Genomic DNA, 18,201 nt, shown 5'->3' with positions numbered 1-18,201 from the left:
ATGGCAGGTCCGTGCACGCCGGCATCCATCCCCTCCGGCCTCTCCCTTCCCTTGCCAGCTGAGCAGCCTTACCGCATTGTCCGTAAGAAATGAACAAAGGCAATCATGTCAAACATGATCACATCATTATCTTACCTGGTACCCAACAGTGACAAGCCCAAGCCCATCAAGCCTACAGCCTCACATTCCGTCCAAACAACTTCCTTCTCTTCTTCCCCTCCTCTCCCTCACTCCTCTCGCCACCACCCCATCAAGAGCTTCCTCCTGCCCATGACATTTATCGATAGGTTCTTGTCGATACCTTCTCAGATACTCTTCGCTCTCCTTGGTCTCATAGGTATGGCACAGTATTCAAGACAGATCGTGAGGGTCACTCCGAGGGATCCAGCCGATATTGGTGATGATGGCGGCGATTATAAGGCGCACGAGGGGGATTCGGCAGCTGTCAACGTCGCTAGATGGGTGGAGGAGAACGTACCAAGTTTGAATGGGACTTTCAAACCTAGCTGGTGGTTGCCCAAGTGAGTTGAAGTAGTGATCGATCCCTCCACACCATCACCACTGAGATATTATCTTACATCCACGCCTCGCCAACCACAAGAGGAGCTGGCCGGGATTCACGGGCAATCTCTTCTAGTCCCCGGTCAAGTTGGATCCTTTGGTGAGACCACTAGACTGACCGAACATAGTGGACACTTTCAGACTATCTACTCTGTCATTGGAGATTTCACCAAAGTAGACAAAGTCGAGTATCGTCGGTGAGTTGCACCCTCTCACCAACCACGTGGGCAGGAGCTAAGGTACAGAACATACTTGAGGGTCCCAGATGGTGGTACAATGTGTGTCAGCTTCTTCACCCAGTCGCTCCTAGCTAAAATATAGAGCGCTAGATTTTGCACCCCCTAATCATACCGCTTTACCACCAGAAACCCCGATAGTCGTCATCTGTCACGGTATCACTGGCGGGAGTCATGAAAGTTACGTACGAAGTTTACTGGTCAAAGTCGTCCGACCCGTTTCTGAGGGTGGGTTAGGTCTTCGAGGTGTGGTGATGAATGTGAGTCATGAGTCTTCAGCTCGGCCTGGTCCCATTCCTTCATCCGTTACCGTGCTTCTATGACTTTCTCTACTCCTCACGCATCGAAACAAAGTCGCCTCTAGCGTCAGAGCCTGTTTCGTCAAGCTGATCATATCGGTGCACAGCTGATCGCAGTTCCGTGCATGCGCCGGCACCCCTCTCACTTCTCCTCAACTCTATTCCGCGGGAACCACAATAGACCTCGCCACTACTCTCCACTATCTCCGCCACACTTACCCCTCCGCTCCATTACACGGAGTGGGTTTCTCCCTCGGTGCCTCTGTTCTATCTCGATATCTAGGAGAATCATCTTCATCTTCTCTTCTCTCTTCAGGACTGGTCCTGGGCTGTCCATGGGATGTAACAGCTATGACGGTGAAACTCGAAACCCATCTCCCTACGAAACTCATTTATTCACGCGCGTTGGGAAGGAACCTGTTAGCGTTGTTCTTCAGGGATTGGGAGAAGAACAAGGCTTTTTGGGAGAGTGCCGGTAGTGGTATGGAAGATTATCTACCAAAATTGAAGGAAATGAGGAAGAAAACTTTTGTATCGTTGAAAGGGGTGGACGAAGTGTTGACTTCGAAAATTGGTGGACCAAAAGGAAAGGGATTATGGCCTTTCAAAGGGGCAGATGAGTATTATACCTTTGCTAGTCCTAGACAGGTTTTGGATGATGTTAAGCGGTATGTTCTGCTCATCTTCTGGACGCTCTCTTTCCACTACCGCTCCTTTTTCATATCAACGTATTGCTTCGAGGTGAATATCGTAGAAACTCTTCCATAGTTCCAACGACTAACGTGTAGACCGTTGTTGTCGATCAACGCGTTCGACGATCCGATCATAGACGGTAGTAAGTCTATCCTCTTCTGTTTCTAATGCCATATCTTCTCTCATCAAATGTCTTTATGTGTATCTGCATTCACTAGAGTTAACGGCATACCCTCGACCTCATTGAAGTGTCGTGTCGTTGGTCTTGGCTGATCATCAGCCGCACTCCCCATCGCAGAGTTTCAAGCTTCTTCCCACGTATACGCAGCTATCACCGGTCCTGGCGGTCATCTCGGTTGGTTTTGCGGACCTCTGTTCGCTTCACGAGAAAAGAGAAAAGCGAGATGGATCGTTCTTCCCGCTGTGGAATGGTTGACAGCTGCCAGTCGAGATCTCCCATCGAGAGGAAACGTCGTGGTGGAAGTTCGACCTTCCAAGTCCACATCTCGTCCAGTTTACTCCGAAGAAGAAGGTCAAAAATCTCAGAGAGACCACGCATCTTCTCTGAGATTATACGAGGATAAAGAGATTCAACGACCCAAGGAGAATGATCATTCGGATCAACCTCGTCTATCCAACGTAGGGGACGAGATGAGACAATGGTTATATATTCAAGATAAAGTTCTATGGATGGACGAAGATGGGATTCAATCGATTGATGAGCCTACTAGGTCTTTGGATGTGGACGATACTCGATTATTGACGGACGAAGGGAGGTCGATAGAGGTTAACGATGTGACTCGATCAGGTCAGGATGAGAGAGATGGAGAACCATGGTGTTGGGTCATCAACGGTGGACATCCTGTCGTTGGAGCTGATCAAGTCGGATGGAAGGTTTTGAGAGAGGAGGTCAAAGAGATTGGTACGACGGGAAGTGGGACGATGCAGGGATTGTAAGTGATGTCGTCACCACATACAATTTGTGATGGTGTCTTTGTGGTCTTTACATTGGGACATGAAACAGTTATGAGGGATCAGTGGAGAGTGATAGACACTTGTTAGATCATGATTGAACGAGATGCATGTTACATTTGACCCTAAAGAACTCTACTGGTAACATAACAAATTGAAAACTTGAACATGTTGGAGGAAGAACATTATTTTCAACAAACCCCTAACTCCCTCAAGCCCCAACTGGTCTCAACATCACCAAGATCCATTTTTTCCATTTTCGGTTCTTTTCATCTTTGGTATCACCCACCTAGCAAACTTATCTAATTCAAATACCACCCAAGTCATCATTAAAGTGAAAAGTAAGAAAACACCATTAGCGAAAACCCAACTCATTTGTTGATCTTGTTTACCACCATCTTGTTTAGTAGGATCGAATTTTGAGCTGATTGATATTATTTCCGTAAAGAAAGCTATAAAACTTCCAAATGCAACCAATACCAAGATAACTCCAATAGTTTCAATAGTCCAACTTGGTATACAACCACATTTCATAACTGACAACAGAGAAACTTTCTTTTCACCTTTTGAATGTCTTGGAGAAGGATGTAAAAGTGAATACCAACCCCAAGTTAAAGTTGATATGAAAAATATTAACCATGTTGAAATCATGAATAAAATCATATTAGGATCAAAAGATTCAGCTGCTAAACCTAATGTCGAAGCTGAATATTCTAAATCCCAAGTATGATAAGGTGGTTGAGGTGATTTAGTTATTACCATATAAGTTAAAGATATAGCTTGATTATTACAAATTATCAAAAGTCCAATTTGTATTGTGAAAATACATATTCGAAGTGATGTGAACCATGTTGATTTATACCAAATTTCTTTTATTGTTGATATTTTTGAATGTGTCAAAAGTATGTTTATCGTAAAAGTTAAAAATGATCTTGATGATTTACCGAATTTACGGAAAGGTCTTAAAGGATGTTTATACCATGGTTCTTCATTTCGATCAGATGGATTTTCAACACGTTCAATCGTTAAATGTATCAATAAACCTAATAAACAAAGACCGATAAACATGTAAATGTTAAGTACCGCTAAAGCTATATCGGAATTAACTCCCATTTTTAATAATTCTTGAGTAACACCATTGGGATTGGTACTTGCTGTAGTATCGTCTTGAGCTCTGGATGATAAAACAGGTGAAGATTTTAAAGAAGCAAGTACGACTGTATACCAAAAATATGTTCCTCCAATATATCCAAGTGTACATAGTAGGGTTAAAGAAGACATGAAAGGTGTATGTCGAAGTATATGAGCTGTATATTTCGTCAATGTCCAAGGATGTAATATCGTAGCTTGTCGAATCTTCTTATCACTTGATATTCCCCCTTCTTCCACTTGATCTTCGTTTTTCGTTCTCTTCTTTGATTCCGAAGGTTTTTCTTTTCTTGGTGGTCGAGTTTTCGCTTGATGCTCCATATTGAGACCGAAATTTTGTTGCGCATTTCTCGTTGGAGCCAAATTTTCAGGTGCCCTTCTCACATCTTCCGCTGACAAACCAGTTCGAGAGAACGATGGGACCTTAGAACCCTCATCTTTCACCCAGTTCAGTGAACGATCTTCAACCTCCAAGCATTTGGCAATAAATTCTCTGTTGGATAGTTGATATGGTGTTAATTGCAAAGTTCCAATACCATGTCGTTTAATCTCTTCCAACTGCGCCGGCGTCTTTTCGGTTGGGGATTGAAGAGCTGATCATCAGCCTTGGCCTTTGGGCAGGTTATTGAACAGGAGGAATATGATGATTCACCTGTTTTGATGTGATTCACAGCCTCAACCTCTTCTCACATTAGCAAGAGTTCTACTAAAACATTTATAAAAGAGCAAGCTCACTCTTTTGGGTCATGTACTTGGTCAACTTTCTTTGCATCTCTATATGATCAGCACTCATACCCCACTAGCCAATTTATGACTTGGGAGCTCACCTTCCTCACTTTTGTTTGCAGGCCGAACAGGTGAGTCCGGCTCACTATCTGACGCTTTCGATCAGCACAACTCCCCTTTTAGATACATTGACTCGCCTTGTTGTGTCCTGAATTCCTCTCTAGTCTCCACTGGCTTGACCGGTGTCTGCTCGATAACTTCCGCTTCCTTTCTTCCTTCACCTCTACCAGTGACCCCTTCATCGGCAGAATCCTCATCTTCCGATGACTCTTGCTGTACGAGAGCATCTCGTTGCTTCTCCACCTTTGTTTTCTGAATTCCCCCTGTCTCGATATCCTGTGCCGTAGTGTCAACCTTTTCATTAAGATTTGGATCTTGAACGACCTCGTCATCTGCTGATTCCTCCAAAACCTCAGAGTCTCCCTTTCTCGCTTCTCTGTTCACCTGTGACTCCACCGGCGTGTCTGGAATCGGTGCCACTTTCTCATCTGACAACGTCTCAGCAGGAGTGGACCGGGTTATGGGATCATGAGCAGGTTCAACTTCCTCTTCGCTATCTTCGTCCTCGACGCTGACCGGGCGCTTCGTAGTGGCATCGTCCACCGATCGATCTACTTGTTGAGGTGTTTCCTTGACAGATGGGACTGTGGCAGCTACGGGAGTCACCGGATCGGATTCTTCTTCACTATCCGCATCGTCGACCAACTCAGTGTGTCCCACTCGGGTAGGATCTGCGGTCGTTCGATCTTCATCTTTCTTTGGAGGAGATAACGATGAGGCTTCAATCTTCGGATCTGTATCTTCACTCGAATCTATGCCCGCCGCCTCCGAGATGTGACCGGTCTTTTGAGCTTCCTGTCTCTGCTGCTGAGTCATACGTGAAGTGGGTTCATCATCCATCTCGCTCTCTTCGTCTTGGTCCTCGGTAACTATCTTTCCGACAACGGGAGTACTGATATCTTTCCGTTCTACGTTTTTTCCCGAGTCGACTGCTGAAGTTGAAGCTTTGTCACCGAAAGAGGGTATGGACTCTTCTTCAACGTCGCTATCCTCTTTCACTCCCATTGCCGCCAATCCTATGGGAGAGAACTCCTGATCATCTTGAGCCTGATGACTATCCGCTTCCTTCCGACCGACCGGTCGAATGGCGTCATCCTCTGCTTCAAAGCTATCTCTCTCATCTTCTTGCCGACCGGTGAATTTGTCTTGCTGCAATGGTAGTGTCTTTGTCTCTGTACCTCCTACCCGGTCGTCCTCTGAATCATCATCATCCTCATCCTGGACACCCTGGTGGCCCATCCTCTCTTCTTTCTCTTTCCCTCTGCCGACGATTTGTGCCGCGGTAGTATACGTGGGAGTCAATGGCGAGGGAGTTCCCGCTACTTCCGAACGATCGAAATCGTCTCGATCCGAAGGGGGAGAGACCAGAGATGGTTCACCAGATTTTTCATCTCTCTGACTGTGTCCTTCAACATCAAGTTCCTTCAAGTCGGGTTGTTTCGGATTAGTGGTGGTTTCATCAAGTCTAGTCGGGGTGGAATAATACCGATCCAACAGATCACCATCCTCATCGTCAGATGGTGGAGTAGAATTGGCAGGGTGTTTGATCTCCGCTTCTGTCGGTGAGGCCACTCGAACGTCTCGGTCGTCGGACGAAGTGTTCGTCGTTGGATTTGCTTTTTGATGCTCTTGAACCAACGTTGAATCGTCACTTGATGCTGTAAATTGTTTGAGTTTGTCTTTCGCTGAATCTGGCAGCAAAGTTGTCGACTCCTCCCCATCAAGATCTTCAGATAAGCCACCACCTTGCAGCGCTCCATCGGTACGAGCCTCGTGCTTGGTAGTGTCCAAGCTTGTGGTAGGTACAGAGGTCGTATGATCGGGTTGAATGCCGGACGTCACTCTCTCACCTTCATCAGATTCATCTCCTGCATCCCCCCGAGTCGTCCGTGGAGATTTGATAGATGTTGTCTCCGGTCCGGCCGTCTTCTCTTCCTTGGCTGGGTCAACTTCAGCTTCTTCATGCTTGCCAGGATCTACCTTAGCCGGTTCGGAGCTCGTCTTTTGGCCTTGTAGATGTTGATCTAAGTCACCGAGAAGCTCGTTTTCTCCTTTGGGGTAGCTCGGACTGTCCATCCCACCTTGACTCGCTGTCGAATCAGTGTCTGGTGTTCTTTGATCAGCTTTGTGACTCACGCTTAAGGCCGTCTTCCGGCTTTTTATCCTCCTCTATAACCTTTTCCTCCTCTACCCTCTTCCCATCTCCACCAGTTTCAATGCCACCATCACCGTTGTCTTCTTTACTCGGTATTTCCAGAGGTTCTTTCGGATCAGCCAAAGAGGTCTCATCTTCGTCATCTTCTACATCTTCTGTATCTTCCCAGTCAAACTTAGGTCCGTTTGGAATGTCAGTAACATCATCAGCATCCGCTTGTTCTAACATATCGAATATATCCCCAGCTGAGGGTCAGCTATCTCAACACGGTCTCAAGTGATACTTACGCGGGGCAAGGAGGTCCTTAGGAGCGGTATCTTGTGGCGGTTGACCCATATTTTGAGCCTCTTCCATTTCCGCACGAGTCGGCCTACCCTCCGATTTCCTGTGTCCCAAAGACCAACCAAAGCGACCCTTACCTTCTTCAGTCATATCATTCGGATCTTGAGAGTCTTCGTCTACATTGGAAGCGTCCATCCCAGTACCATCAAGCTTTTTAGTTTTATCCACGGTCTTGTCTTCCGGTCCATCACCACTTTCTAATCCATCAGGCAGAACAGGTATCTTTCCTCCTTTTCCGAGTTCGTTATTTTTGTCGCCATCATCTGGGGTGTCACCAGACTGCGACTGATCCGAAGGTGTCGTTCCCTGAGCATCTTTCTTATCTTTATGACCAAGGTTCTTCAGTTTATTGAAGGCTGTTGACCCGACCGAGGGCTGGCCGTCGGTTTGGCCATTCGATTGGGATGACGGAACAGATGTTTGTGTTGTACCAGAAGGATTACCAGGTACTATTGTATTCCCCTGTTGGACTGGAGCTTGGGTATACATTTGTCCGTTTGGCGCCATCGTCTGGGCCGGTATGAACCCGGGTGTATTGGTAAAGATTTGACCTGGTACAGCTTGTTGTTGTTGCTGTTGCTGTTGTTGGACACGGGCTGGTGTGTCATCGTATTGATTGAATTGTCCTCCACCTTTTTTACCTTGTTTTCCGCCTTTCCCCCCAGACCCGCCATTACCATTACGATTACCATTATCATAATCGTTGTCATAATCATCATCATTACCATTATTATTCCCCTGTCCTCCTCCATTTCTAACTTTACCATTACCCGGTCCCTTACTCTTCTTGTCCTTCTGACCCCCGCTTCGACCTTTAGATTTGGATTGTCCTCCGTCATCCTCATCTTCGTCATCATCATCATCATCGTTCAATTGCTTCTTCTTTTTCTTCTTAGTGGTAGTGTTCGACTGTTGATCATCGCCCTGTGCTACATTCTTGTCAACCTTCTTGGGTTTCTTCTTGGTCCCTTGAGGGTCGCCCCCGTCGCCTTCAGAATCGGTCACCTCATCCTTCGCTGCCTTCTTTTTCGTCTTCGGACCATCCGCAGAGGTTCCATCCTTCTTCTTGGGTGCAGTCTTAGACTTTGATTTGGATTTGGTCTTCGTTGAGTCTGAGACGTCCGCATCTGCGTCATCCTCATCATCGTCATCTCCACCACCACCACCATCCTTCTTCTTCTTCCCCTTACCATTTTTCTCGTCTTTGGATTTACTCTTTGCTGTCTCTCCACCATCAGTTCCCTTCCCATCAACCTTTTTACCATCCGTAGTAATATCTAGTTTGATCGTCTGGGGATCTGAACCTGTCTTGCCCGACCCACTTGGTGCATCTTCAGTTTTGCCAGGTTTCCCTCCATCATCCGCTGCGGCTTTGGCGGGTTTCTTAGGCTTGACCTTGATATCCTCCACTTCACCCTCTTCTTGTGGCTGCTCACCATCCTCCGTCTTCCCTTTTTTCTTCTTCTGAGCTTTGATCTCACCATCGACCTTCTTGCCACCCTTTCCCCTCTTTCCATGTTTCTCATCAAGAACCTCCTCGGCCTCTGATACGTCCTCTTCATCCGCATCCCCATCTTCCTCAAATCGTACCTTACGAGATTTCTTGGATTTTGCACGTCGACCCCTTTTCGGGGTACCATCCTCATCGACCGACTGTCCCGGAGCATCTTCATCATTCGTCTCAGACTGTCTTGTCCTTGACTGAGCCTCGTCGGTTCGATGTTGCTCCAACATATTCTCCTCGATAAGATCATCAGGATGGACAAGAGATGCCAAGGGGTCGTCAGTTCGAAGTTTTCTGTGACGAGCTCTTTCTTCCCCCCCTTCTGTTTCTTGATATACATCCTCGTCTTCATGCCCTTCGACTTGCTCCTGCTAAAAATGATCAGCAAGATAAATCAGCCTAGATTAAGACTCACCTCGTCCCCACTGACATTACCAGGAGTAGGTGGTCTGACAATTTTCTCACCTCTCCTCCTATGTCCCAGTCTATTCTGCTCATCTTCATCGTCATTTTCAGTCTCCTCCCCTCCATTTGACGCTACTTCATCGGGTGCTGGCCTAGCACGTCTTCTCCGTTGCTCCAGAGGACGTCTATTTCTCCCATGACCGTCAGAGAGGTAATCGAGATCCTGTGATTGTTGACTACGATTGACCGGGGCGGATAGAGGAGGATCCACTGTTCTGTTCTCCGCCCTCTGAGCCCGATTGTCAGGTTGACTTTCCGCCTCATTACTCACCTGCCTCCTCTCAGCCCGTCTACGAGTAACAGGAGTTGACTCATCTTCCCATTCGAGATCTCTCTCTCGCCATCGAGTTTCAGGAGCGGATAGTTCTTCTTGAGATTCGTGTCCCGTCGCACCGACCAAAGGGGCGGACCTAAGTGGATTTTTACCTCGTTTATGTCTCATTTGCATAACGGATTGACGAGCACGACTTCTATCTCCTACGAGATGATCTCTAGGTCTTCGTCGTATAGCGTTCCTGTTGGTGGTAGGAGAAACTTCTCGGTGGGAAAGACGAGGAGATTCAACCTCGATAGGAGGAGGTCTTGGCCTGTTCGCTCGCCTGATATATTCTTCCTGTACAAGTCGTTCTTCGGAAGTCAGGGGTTCACCACGATTTGCTTTGGCTCTCACACGCTCGACTTCCGCCCTCTGATATTCTTCCTGCGGCAAATCTTCCTCGACTCCATTTCTCTCTCTTCCTGACGTTGCCCTTACTTCTCTATCAGAGTGCAAGTCTTCAGACAGCTCCCTCGCCCCTCTCCTAGTATCCACCGGTTCTCGCTCTGCTCTCTGTCTTCTTACTCGGGCACCTTCCTGTTCGTCGGACCTGACGTTCTCGCCCCTGGCATCTGTTCTCAGCCTGTTCACTTCTTCGTCCCTGACCCCAGATCGCTCTGCTCGAGGGGACGAAATCCTTGCTTCACCTTTCGAATCGATAGGATTTCTCAAATTTCTATCGAGGGGGTCTCGGACAGGCTCCAAATTCTCCCCCCGCGCCCCCCGTCTTCGCCGCAGACCAGGATCTGGATCTTGATCCGCGGCGAATCTTGAATCAATCCCATTTTCCGCTCGATTCTTAGATGTCTCCCCGTCACGTCGGGGATCCCTCTGCCCATGTCTCAACTCCTCCCCTCTTGTCTCTGGCTCCTTGCCTTCCTTCCGCGGTGGAGATCTCCCAGGCGTCGAGGGTGGTTTCGGATGAGGAGGAGGATCTATCTGATCATCATCGTGAGATCCCCCAGGCCTCGAGGGGGGTTTCGGAGGAGGAGGATCTATCCCATCTTCATCAGAATCATCAGAATCGTTCTTTTTCTCACGTCTTATTGTCGGTTCCGGTTCCGGTGTCAGGTGATTAGGTTGTAAGATTGCTTGTAGCTTTTCGCCAAAAGCACGGAGTAGAGCACCTATCTGACCTCTTTGACAGAGAAGGATCAGAAAGACTATAAAAACTGTCAAGAGGAGGATGGAGATTGCTTCTTGCAAAGCGGCCGAGCCAGAGTAATAACCCATGGTTGGAATTCTGTCGTCAACTATGCTGCCCTCGTTGTCTACGACTCATTCAATTCAGAAAACGGCACTCACTATCAAGCTGAGATCTAAGATTTTTCGTGACTATCCGTCAGACGGTTATCATATATGACCCAACTGGCACATTAGGAACATGAGCAATGGTGTAAATAGCACCCAAAGTCGAATAAGTTGAGATCAGTGGAGGCCCGATGACCGATGTGTTAGAAATAGTATGGAGCAGTGAATACGGAGTTATTGACACAAAGGACCTCTTTCCGTCCTGGAGAAGATCGCCAAAGGATTCAAAATTCCCAACGTCTGACCTTTCTCATCCGTCGACCGGGTTTGTTTGCAAGATTACTTACAGCTTCTCATATTCCCACTTCAGAACACTGAAATTCAGATCATAGCTTGCTCGGCGAATCCAGATCTACCGAATCGAACCCATCCGGTGTTACCAGAATCGTTGACAGCCACTACCAAAGCCCTATCTCCATTTCTCAATACTCCCATGTTCCCACCCTGATACTTTCTCGGTTCGCTACCTCTCCACCAATCGGTGAACCGTTCCCAACGACTTTTCTCTTTCGACTGGAAGCGCCGAGTGTTAGGTTTGCGGTTCTCGTATTGCGGTCCAAGCCTTCGTATAGGACCTGAAGGTTCTTCACGGACTTGTGCCCATGCGTCTTTGAGCTGATGGATGGAAGGCATGGGTGTATTACGAGCTTCGACAGCTGCAACGAAGAAATCGGGAGGTTGATTGATTAGACCTTGAGCCGATCCTCGGTCCCATCTGACTTTGGAGAATGCGACGGCGGGTTTCCATACGTGGAAAAATGGGATATAGGGGTTGGTCTTCAGGTCGGAGTATATAGAGTCCTTGGCTGTAGATGTTGGACGAAGAGGTAGAGGAGCAGAGTGGGTTGTGGGGATGATGCGAAGGTGAGAGAAAAGAGATGCTAATGATCAGTTCAAAACAATACACATCAATGAGAGAACTGACGATAAGTTGATCCGAGCCAATCCTGCAGTAATGTGCCTTTAAACTGCCGCCGTGGTCCAGGGAAGATGGAGGAGGAAAGTCTGAGGCCTACGTGGGCGATATTTGCTGTCAAGGCCGAAGAATATTGGAAGAATCGACGGATGGCAAGAGAACACCAACGAGGGAGGTTCGACCACCATGTTCGGAAAGGAGGTAAAGTTTCGTTTTGCTGATTAAGCCAATTTGAGTGTCGTGTGAAAGGATCAGCCAGGAAATGAGATGGTATGAATCTTCTTGATCGTTGTACGGTATATCCTAATCGTTTCAAGTAAGCATATGCCTGATTGATCAGCATATGCTTTTCATCTCACCAATTGAGTTCCCACCCTTTCCCCCATTACGAAGACACTCGAAGGGCTAATCGCACACATCTTCCTCCATGAGGAGAATTTCCCATATTCAAGGACGAGAGAGAGAGAAAGAGAAGACACAAACCTGATATCTCTCCCATGTCAATCCTTCCCTTCCCAGAAAATTTCCATAGCCTTCCATGACACTCATCTCAACTGCCCCCTTCACCCCCTGAAATTCTTCATCCCATTGCCCGATCCCATCATCTCCCTCCGGACCCACCCAAATTTGCAAACTTCCACGCTCGAGGAGATACAAAGATTCTTCTGGTAAAAGCTGAACGCTTGACTTGCCCTTACCCTTTCGAACAGCAATACCGAGAGAATCGTAAATGTGCCCTCGGGTGATGAGCATTTTGGGATACGGGGCTTCGCTTGTGGGGTCGTATACGGCGTGTGAAATGGCTTTGCTATTATCATGAGCATGGTTCGTTTTGTCATATGTCACATTCATATCCTAACAAGTGCCATACATCGCTCAAGACCCATTCGTCCGCTGTCTACATTGTCTTTCCTCACACTTTCACTTTTGCAAACAAGACCAGCGATGTATATCTGAGTGTTCATGGATGATTCTCAAGGGACCACACAGCTGGAATCGTACGTAGCAGATGCAGGAGAGACAAGAATGATTTCGAACAGTCAGAGGAAGACGACACGAAGCGGTGAAAGATGCTGAAAACGCAGAAAAGATATAGATCAGACTTACCTACTTCCTCCTCTCACCCCAACCAAAGCATTAAACAGCGCCTCCCTAGACCGTTGAAGCATCATCTCCTGAAGGTTTACAGTCTCAGCTAAAGGTTCAAAATCTTTTTCACCACGTTTAGGTATATGTATCTTGATTCTACTTGATCCTTCTCCAGTAGGTAAATGTTGTATTTTTCTTTCTCATCAGTTTCCGAAAAGATGCGTTTTTATTTTCCATGCAAATCTCATTGGACGTCCAGTGTTGCCTCAACTCCGCCGCCAAAGAAAACTTGGGTGATAAATGAACACATGATGAGAATGAGGTATAAGCTTTAGAAAGTGCAGCATGCAGCAGAAAAGATCTTGTTAATGGTAATACATGTGAGTATATATTGAAGGACTGGAATGATTTATGTGATGTGGAAAGTGTTGGTAATTAGATAAGAAGAGAACATACGAAGCGAAACTTTGTATCATTGCTAAATCCACCCTTTCGTCTTCTTCTTCTTCTTCTTCCTCTCCATTATTCTGGCCAAGTGGGCGGGAACTATTCACGGGGGTCGAAGTTGGTAATGATCTGGAAAGGGGATTTTCTTCTTCTTCCCCAAGATCCACTTCTGGAGGAGAGGTTGAAAAATCATCTTGATCTTGTTCAATGTTCAAATTTTGAGATGAAGAAGGAATGACATCGTCTTTCATTCGAAAAGTGTCTTGCGATCTAGTCGTTGTCCCAGAACGTCGTACTGATCCTGCTTGATCTTCTCCAAGGGTGGGTGAGGAAACAAGGGAAGGTTTACTTGGACCCGGCAAATACATTGTCGGATGGCAAATAGGACGAAATTTCAACAAATCTAGCACTCTTACTGTACGAAGCGCTGAGTGTGGCACTAAAGTAGTACCAACAAACTGGTGCATGGTGCACTACTACACTGTTGTCTGATGTATAGCTAACGGATCATCGATAATCAGGGTTGGCTCGTAAAGTGTCAAGACCATATCAAATAGGGAAAGCACATCCTCCATAGTTTAAATTTAGCTATTGCAGAGATACCTTGTAATCAAGGAATGTTGGACCATACCTAGCTTTAGTCCATCTCTCCCAGTCATCAAGTCATCTGCTTATTCTCTCAAAGCCTCCTGTGCAGCTGCCGTACGGTGACTTATCATGTATCATCCATTTCCAAAGGCCTCACTGGGATAATATAACACAACTAGGTATAGAGACTTAGAGTATGCATTCACGATGGTATGGATTACACCACGTATGCCTAACAAGCTAAATCATGTCGTAACTAACATAAATGTACAGATATCTCTGGCCTTCACATCATCCTCCACCATTTCATATCGATGGACCGATGTTTAGTACTTGGCATATCCATTCCCGTATCCAGAGTATTGTTGTTGATACTGCGCAGCGGGGCCGGTATAATTTTGATAGTAAGTCGTACCTCCATAACCACCCACGAGAGATCCTCCAGCACCCCGGAAATTGGATTGAGTGTCGTCCTCTGCATACTCGGGGTTTGGCTGGAAAATCAGCGACTGTAACGTAGACTGCACACTCGAATGGAGGCCAACTCGACGCGAGAGAACAGACGACAATGAGAGGAAGAAGAGGAACGAAAAGTTGTAGACTTACTGGCAAGAGAGACTCCTTCACTTCCCATACAGCTTGTTTGGAACCGACCGAGAATTCGAGATCCTCTTTCGTGATGGCTATCTGTCAGTGTACCGTATAAAACTGAGGATATAACTGGACAAGTGACATCGATTGTTGTCTTGATGTGGCAGCATCCATCATCGAGGTCAAACCAGGAGTAGCGGTTTGGACATTGAAGGGGGAAGGGGGGTTGTGGTCGGAGATATTCGACTACTCACAATCCCAATACTTGTAAACCATCATGACGGCCAATAACATGCACAATGTGAAAAAGAATACTCCGTCGATGTAATGCGAAACGGCATCACAGATCTTGACACTGAAAGCGAATAGTAAAATACACCCGCAAGCATAGAAAGCAATCCCGAATATGAGATCTCCGATGACCCATCTGTCGTCCAAAGTGCGAATGACGAGTATGAGTTGTGATACGATATAGACAATCACACAGATAGCTGGGAAGAGAAGGTAAGTGATAAATAGACCAGTGGGTTTGGTGAAAGAAAATGAAGCGTAATCTTTGAATGTTGCCACGGCTACGAAGAAGCAGATGCCGGCGATGGCAAGGCATGATAAACGTAGGAACTAATTGAGTCAGCATGACCACATGAATAGGAGAGTGGCTGACCCAGAGTGATTTAGCAGTTCCATCTTCCCATACTTGAAACCCGACAAAACCATTGACCATGATACACCAATACAGAGCCCCCAAAGCTCCGGCATAAACAGCAGCAAACCACTGTAGTCATCAGCGGATTCGTATAGAGGACAGAAGAGGTACTTACTGGGTAAACCTTGTTCGCTGTGGGAATGACGGTGGAATCGAGGAATATGGCGAGGAGAGAGATAAACATGTAGAGGTAGAAGAATAGAACAATCTCTTTTCTTCCAACGGCGGTGTACTTTGATCTGACATGGAATAACATGATTGCTGTCATTCCTAACGCAGCTATGTGTACGAAACATGTCGCTGAGAGTCAGCAGAGTTCACCCAGATGGGTGATGTTTCATCTTACACAAGCTGCTGTGGCAGAACGAGCTCAGGGGAGGAGGGAAGAGATGCAGAGGGACTGACCTGGCTGAAAGAAGAGTTGTGATCCTAGCTGAACATTTCTACTATAACATGTTGGTGTTGTACCTTGTGATGATCCCAACAGAGGACATATGGTGAGAGCAGCACGTTCACAAATGAAGTCGAAAGAACCGAATTTGAAACCGGTCATGGTGAGGAAGGAGGGGAAGTGAGGATTGTTGTATTGTAATGTGAGATATTTGAAGGAGTTGCTTTCGTCCTGCCTAACTCTTTTTCCAAAATTCTCGACAGGCGCAAGTACGATGGGACACAGGTAAGGACGAAAAGTCGAATCGATGTCAATGACGGGTATCAACGGATGCCAGCCGTCAGAAACGTGCTCTTCTCGTGATTCGTAACTTTTCGCTGGATGATTCACACTCTGAGTATCACTTGACGGTCTTGGATGAACCGCCAAGGCTATTGGGTCATGGATTGAATGTTTAAGGTGGAGACAAAGTCGGAATAGGCAATACAAAGGGTGTTGAGCGAACAGGGAGGAGAGCTCGATGCACAGGCCGCCCCTGAAACACGGCCAAAATATATGTGATCCCCCCCTTTTATCACTCGCCTCATTGCTCGCGTCGTCACCGTTCAATCGACCACCACCACCACCACCACATCCTCTGTAGCATTCCCTTGTAATCGCACCATGGCCGACGATAATGTACTCCTCCCACATCCAAATGTCAAAGTTCCAATATGGTACTATCAGATCAACAATGTCCCCGCTCTCAAAGAACAAGCGTCTGCTTCGTTCTGGAAAGCAGTGGAAGAAGATGGTCAGCCATTACCTAAGTAGACTTGCACAGCTGACATGAGCAGAGATGGCACCTTATCTCAGGACCATAGGCAGCGACAATACCTCGCTCATCAGTACGTTGGAGGAAAAGAACAAGAAAGAGCTAGATGCTATAGAGGAGAAGTTGAAAGAGGCCGAGGAGAATATGGGTGATAGTGAAATCTCAGATCTTCTGAGGAAAAAAGCAATGTACCTCTGTCGGATAGGTGACAAGGTGGGTAATTATCCGGTTATAAGGCTAGGGAAAGAATTTAACATGTAGGAAAAAGCTATACCTGCTTTGGACGTTGCTTTGGAGAAGACGGCGGGATTAGGAGCCAGGATTGACTTGGTATTGGCTATGGTCAGAATGGGAATATTCGCTGCTGATCATCAACTCGTCATAACCAACATCGCTCGTGCCAACGAGTGAGTCAGGCGTGCTTCTTGTAACTTTACTAAAATGAGGACTATGAGAAAGTGACAATGAGGCTAATGGAGCAGCTTGATTGACTCTGGCGGAGATTGGGATAGAAGGAACCGACTCAAAGTTTACCGAGCCGTTCATTGTCTCTCCATTCGAGATTTCAAACAAGCTGCCGACCTACTCACCGACTCACTCTCCACCTTCACAGCTACGGAATTGATGGAATATGAAGAATTTGTGGCTTTGACCGTATTAGCTGCCGGTGTGGGATGTGATCGTAAAGCCATAAAAGAGAAGGTCAGTCGCAATACATTCATCTCTCTTCCTTGATCATCAACGCGCGTGTGGCCAGCAGATGATCAGATATTATAAGAATGCGACTAATCGATCAGATCCTTGCTAGCTCCGAAGTGACCGGCTGTCTAAGCTCGATTCCTCATTTGGCATCCATGACCGACTCATTGTCCAAGAGCAATTACTCTCAATTCTTCCTTTCCCTCGCAGACGTCGAACAGACGTATCTCATCCCTTCACCCATTCTCGCTCCCCACGCCAGATACTACGTCCGGGAAATGCGAATCAAGGCCTACGCTCAATTGTTGGAATCGTATCGGAGCTTGACGATGGAACGCATGTGTCGCAGTTTCGGGGTTAGTGAGAGTTTCATGGATGAGGATTTGAGTCGGTTTATCGCCAATGGCAGATTGAGATGCACTATCGACAAGGTCTCTGGAGTGATCACCACGGATAAATTGACAAGGGAGAATAAGACGGCGGTGTATGAACAATTATTGAAACAGAGTGATATTCTTCTGAGCGGTGAGTTGGTCTTTTCGAGGTCGCCATGATGATTGGTGCTGATGCTATAGATGTGTCAAAACTGCATCGAGTGATAGGATAGTGGGTGTACATAGATAGCATATGCATGTTGCATCTTCCAATACCACCCTCCTACAGTACGAGTACATAGTACTCTCTGCAGTTGGGAGATTCCAGTGATGAGCGTGAGACTTTGCGGGGCCCGTGCGAGCTTTAAATGATCCCCAACTTGTACGAAAGATGGGATGACGGGGTTCCTCGTGCAGTTGAACCGCCTCCTCTACTCACCCCATGACTCTATCCACCTTGCATTCCTAGACCTAGCCAGGTCGATCTCACGTTATCAATAACCATAATCTCTCATACTCTATCGTACCGTCTCAGTACACACTACGAATACACACGATGCCCACCTTTTGTGAGCCACCCTTCTCTTTGGCCGACTCCAAGCTGACCCATTCCAGCCGCGCAAGAACGTCGATACTATGACGATGTATTCTCTGCCATAGACAAAGATGATGTCAGCTTCTTCCCTTCTCAACACTATTTGTAGACTAATCATCAGGCCGGTGTACTGCCCGGTCAA

The 18,201-nt window shown here is 46.8% G+C and overlaps 5 protein-coding genes across 5 annotated transcripts; 2 read left to right on the top strand and 3 right to left on the bottom strand.

Annotated features, from left to right (window-relative positions):
• Positions 1 to 98: 98 nt before the first annotated feature.
• On the top strand, positions 99 to 2,887 carry TREMEDRAFT_74364 (uncharacterized protein). The gene is made up of 8 exons (XM_007006212.1): positions 99 to 521; positions 690 to 758; positions 807 to 839; positions 883 to 1,057; positions 1,214 to 1,764; positions 1,885 to 1,931; positions 2,070 to 2,742; positions 2,814 to 2,887. The coding sequence occupies exons 1-8, from the start codon at positions 106 to 108 to the stop codon at positions 2,860 to 2,862; spliced, it is 2,013 nt and encodes a 670-aa protein (XP_007006274.1). The 5' UTR covers positions 99 to 105; the 3' UTR covers positions 2,863 to 2,887.
• Positions 2,888 to 2,995: 108 nt separating this feature from the next.
• On the bottom strand, positions 2,996 to 10,771 carry TREMEDRAFT_63833 (uncharacterized protein; the record flags this gene model as incomplete). Its single annotated transcript, XM_007006105.1, has 7 exons — positions 2,996 to 4,503; positions 4,646 to 4,684; positions 4,738 to 4,791; positions 4,918 to 6,846; positions 6,893 to 7,156; positions 7,199 to 9,128; positions 9,173 to 10,771. 7 exons carry the CDS (start codon positions 10,769 to 10,771, stop codon positions 2,996 to 2,998), a joined length of 7,323 nt encoding a protein of 2,440 aa, XP_007006167.1.
• Positions 10,772 to 11,185: 414 nt separating this feature from the next.
• On the bottom strand, positions 11,186 to 13,369 carry TREMEDRAFT_14304 (uncharacterized protein; the record flags this gene model as incomplete). The annotated part of the gene is made up of 5 exons (XM_007005898.1): positions 11,186 to 11,730; positions 11,775 to 12,093; positions 12,249 to 12,573; positions 12,873 to 13,049; positions 13,311 to 13,369. Coding segments are annotated over 5 exons (1,425 nt in total), but the record flags the coding sequence as incomplete, so codon positions are not given.
• A 701-nt stretch (positions 13,370 to 14,070) lies between these two features.
• TREMEDRAFT_44955 (uncharacterized protein) lies at positions 14,071 to 16,014 on the bottom strand. The gene is made up of 6 exons (XM_007006019.1): positions 15,592 to 16,014; positions 15,302 to 15,486; positions 15,145 to 15,255; positions 14,735 to 15,101; positions 14,496 to 14,572; positions 14,071 to 14,383 (listed from the first exon to the last, which is right to left on the bottom strand). Exons 1-6 carry the CDS (start codon positions 15,737 to 15,739, stop codon positions 14,216 to 14,218), a joined length of 1,056 nt encoding a protein of 351 aa, XP_007006081.1. The 5' UTR covers positions 15,740 to 16,014; the 3' UTR covers positions 14,071 to 14,215.
• A 226-nt stretch (positions 16,015 to 16,240) lies between these two features.
• Positions 16,241 to 17,737, top strand: TREMEDRAFT_72066 (uncharacterized protein; the record flags this gene model as incomplete). The annotated part of the gene is made up of 6 exons (XM_007006211.1): positions 16,241 to 16,370; positions 16,414 to 16,604; positions 16,653 to 16,798; positions 16,874 to 17,093; positions 17,189 to 17,615; positions 17,666 to 17,737. The coding sequence occupies 6 exons, from the start codon at positions 16,241 to 16,243 to the stop codon at positions 17,695 to 17,697; spliced, it is 1,146 nt and encodes a 381-aa protein (XP_007006273.1). The 3' UTR covers positions 17,698 to 17,737.
• Positions 17,738 to 18,201: the final 464 nt, after the last annotated feature.

This window comes from Tremella mesenterica (assembly GCF_000271645.1).
Source record: "Tremella mesenterica DSM 1558 unplaced genomic scaffold TREMEscaffold_9, whole genome shotgun sequence".
Taxonomy (NCBI): Eukaryota; Fungi; Basidiomycota; class Tremellomycetes; order Tremellales; family Tremellaceae; genus Tremella; species Tremella mesenterica.
The sequence above is the reverse complement of the archived record's forward strand: the minus strand, read 5'-3'. Positions and strand labels throughout refer to the sequence as shown.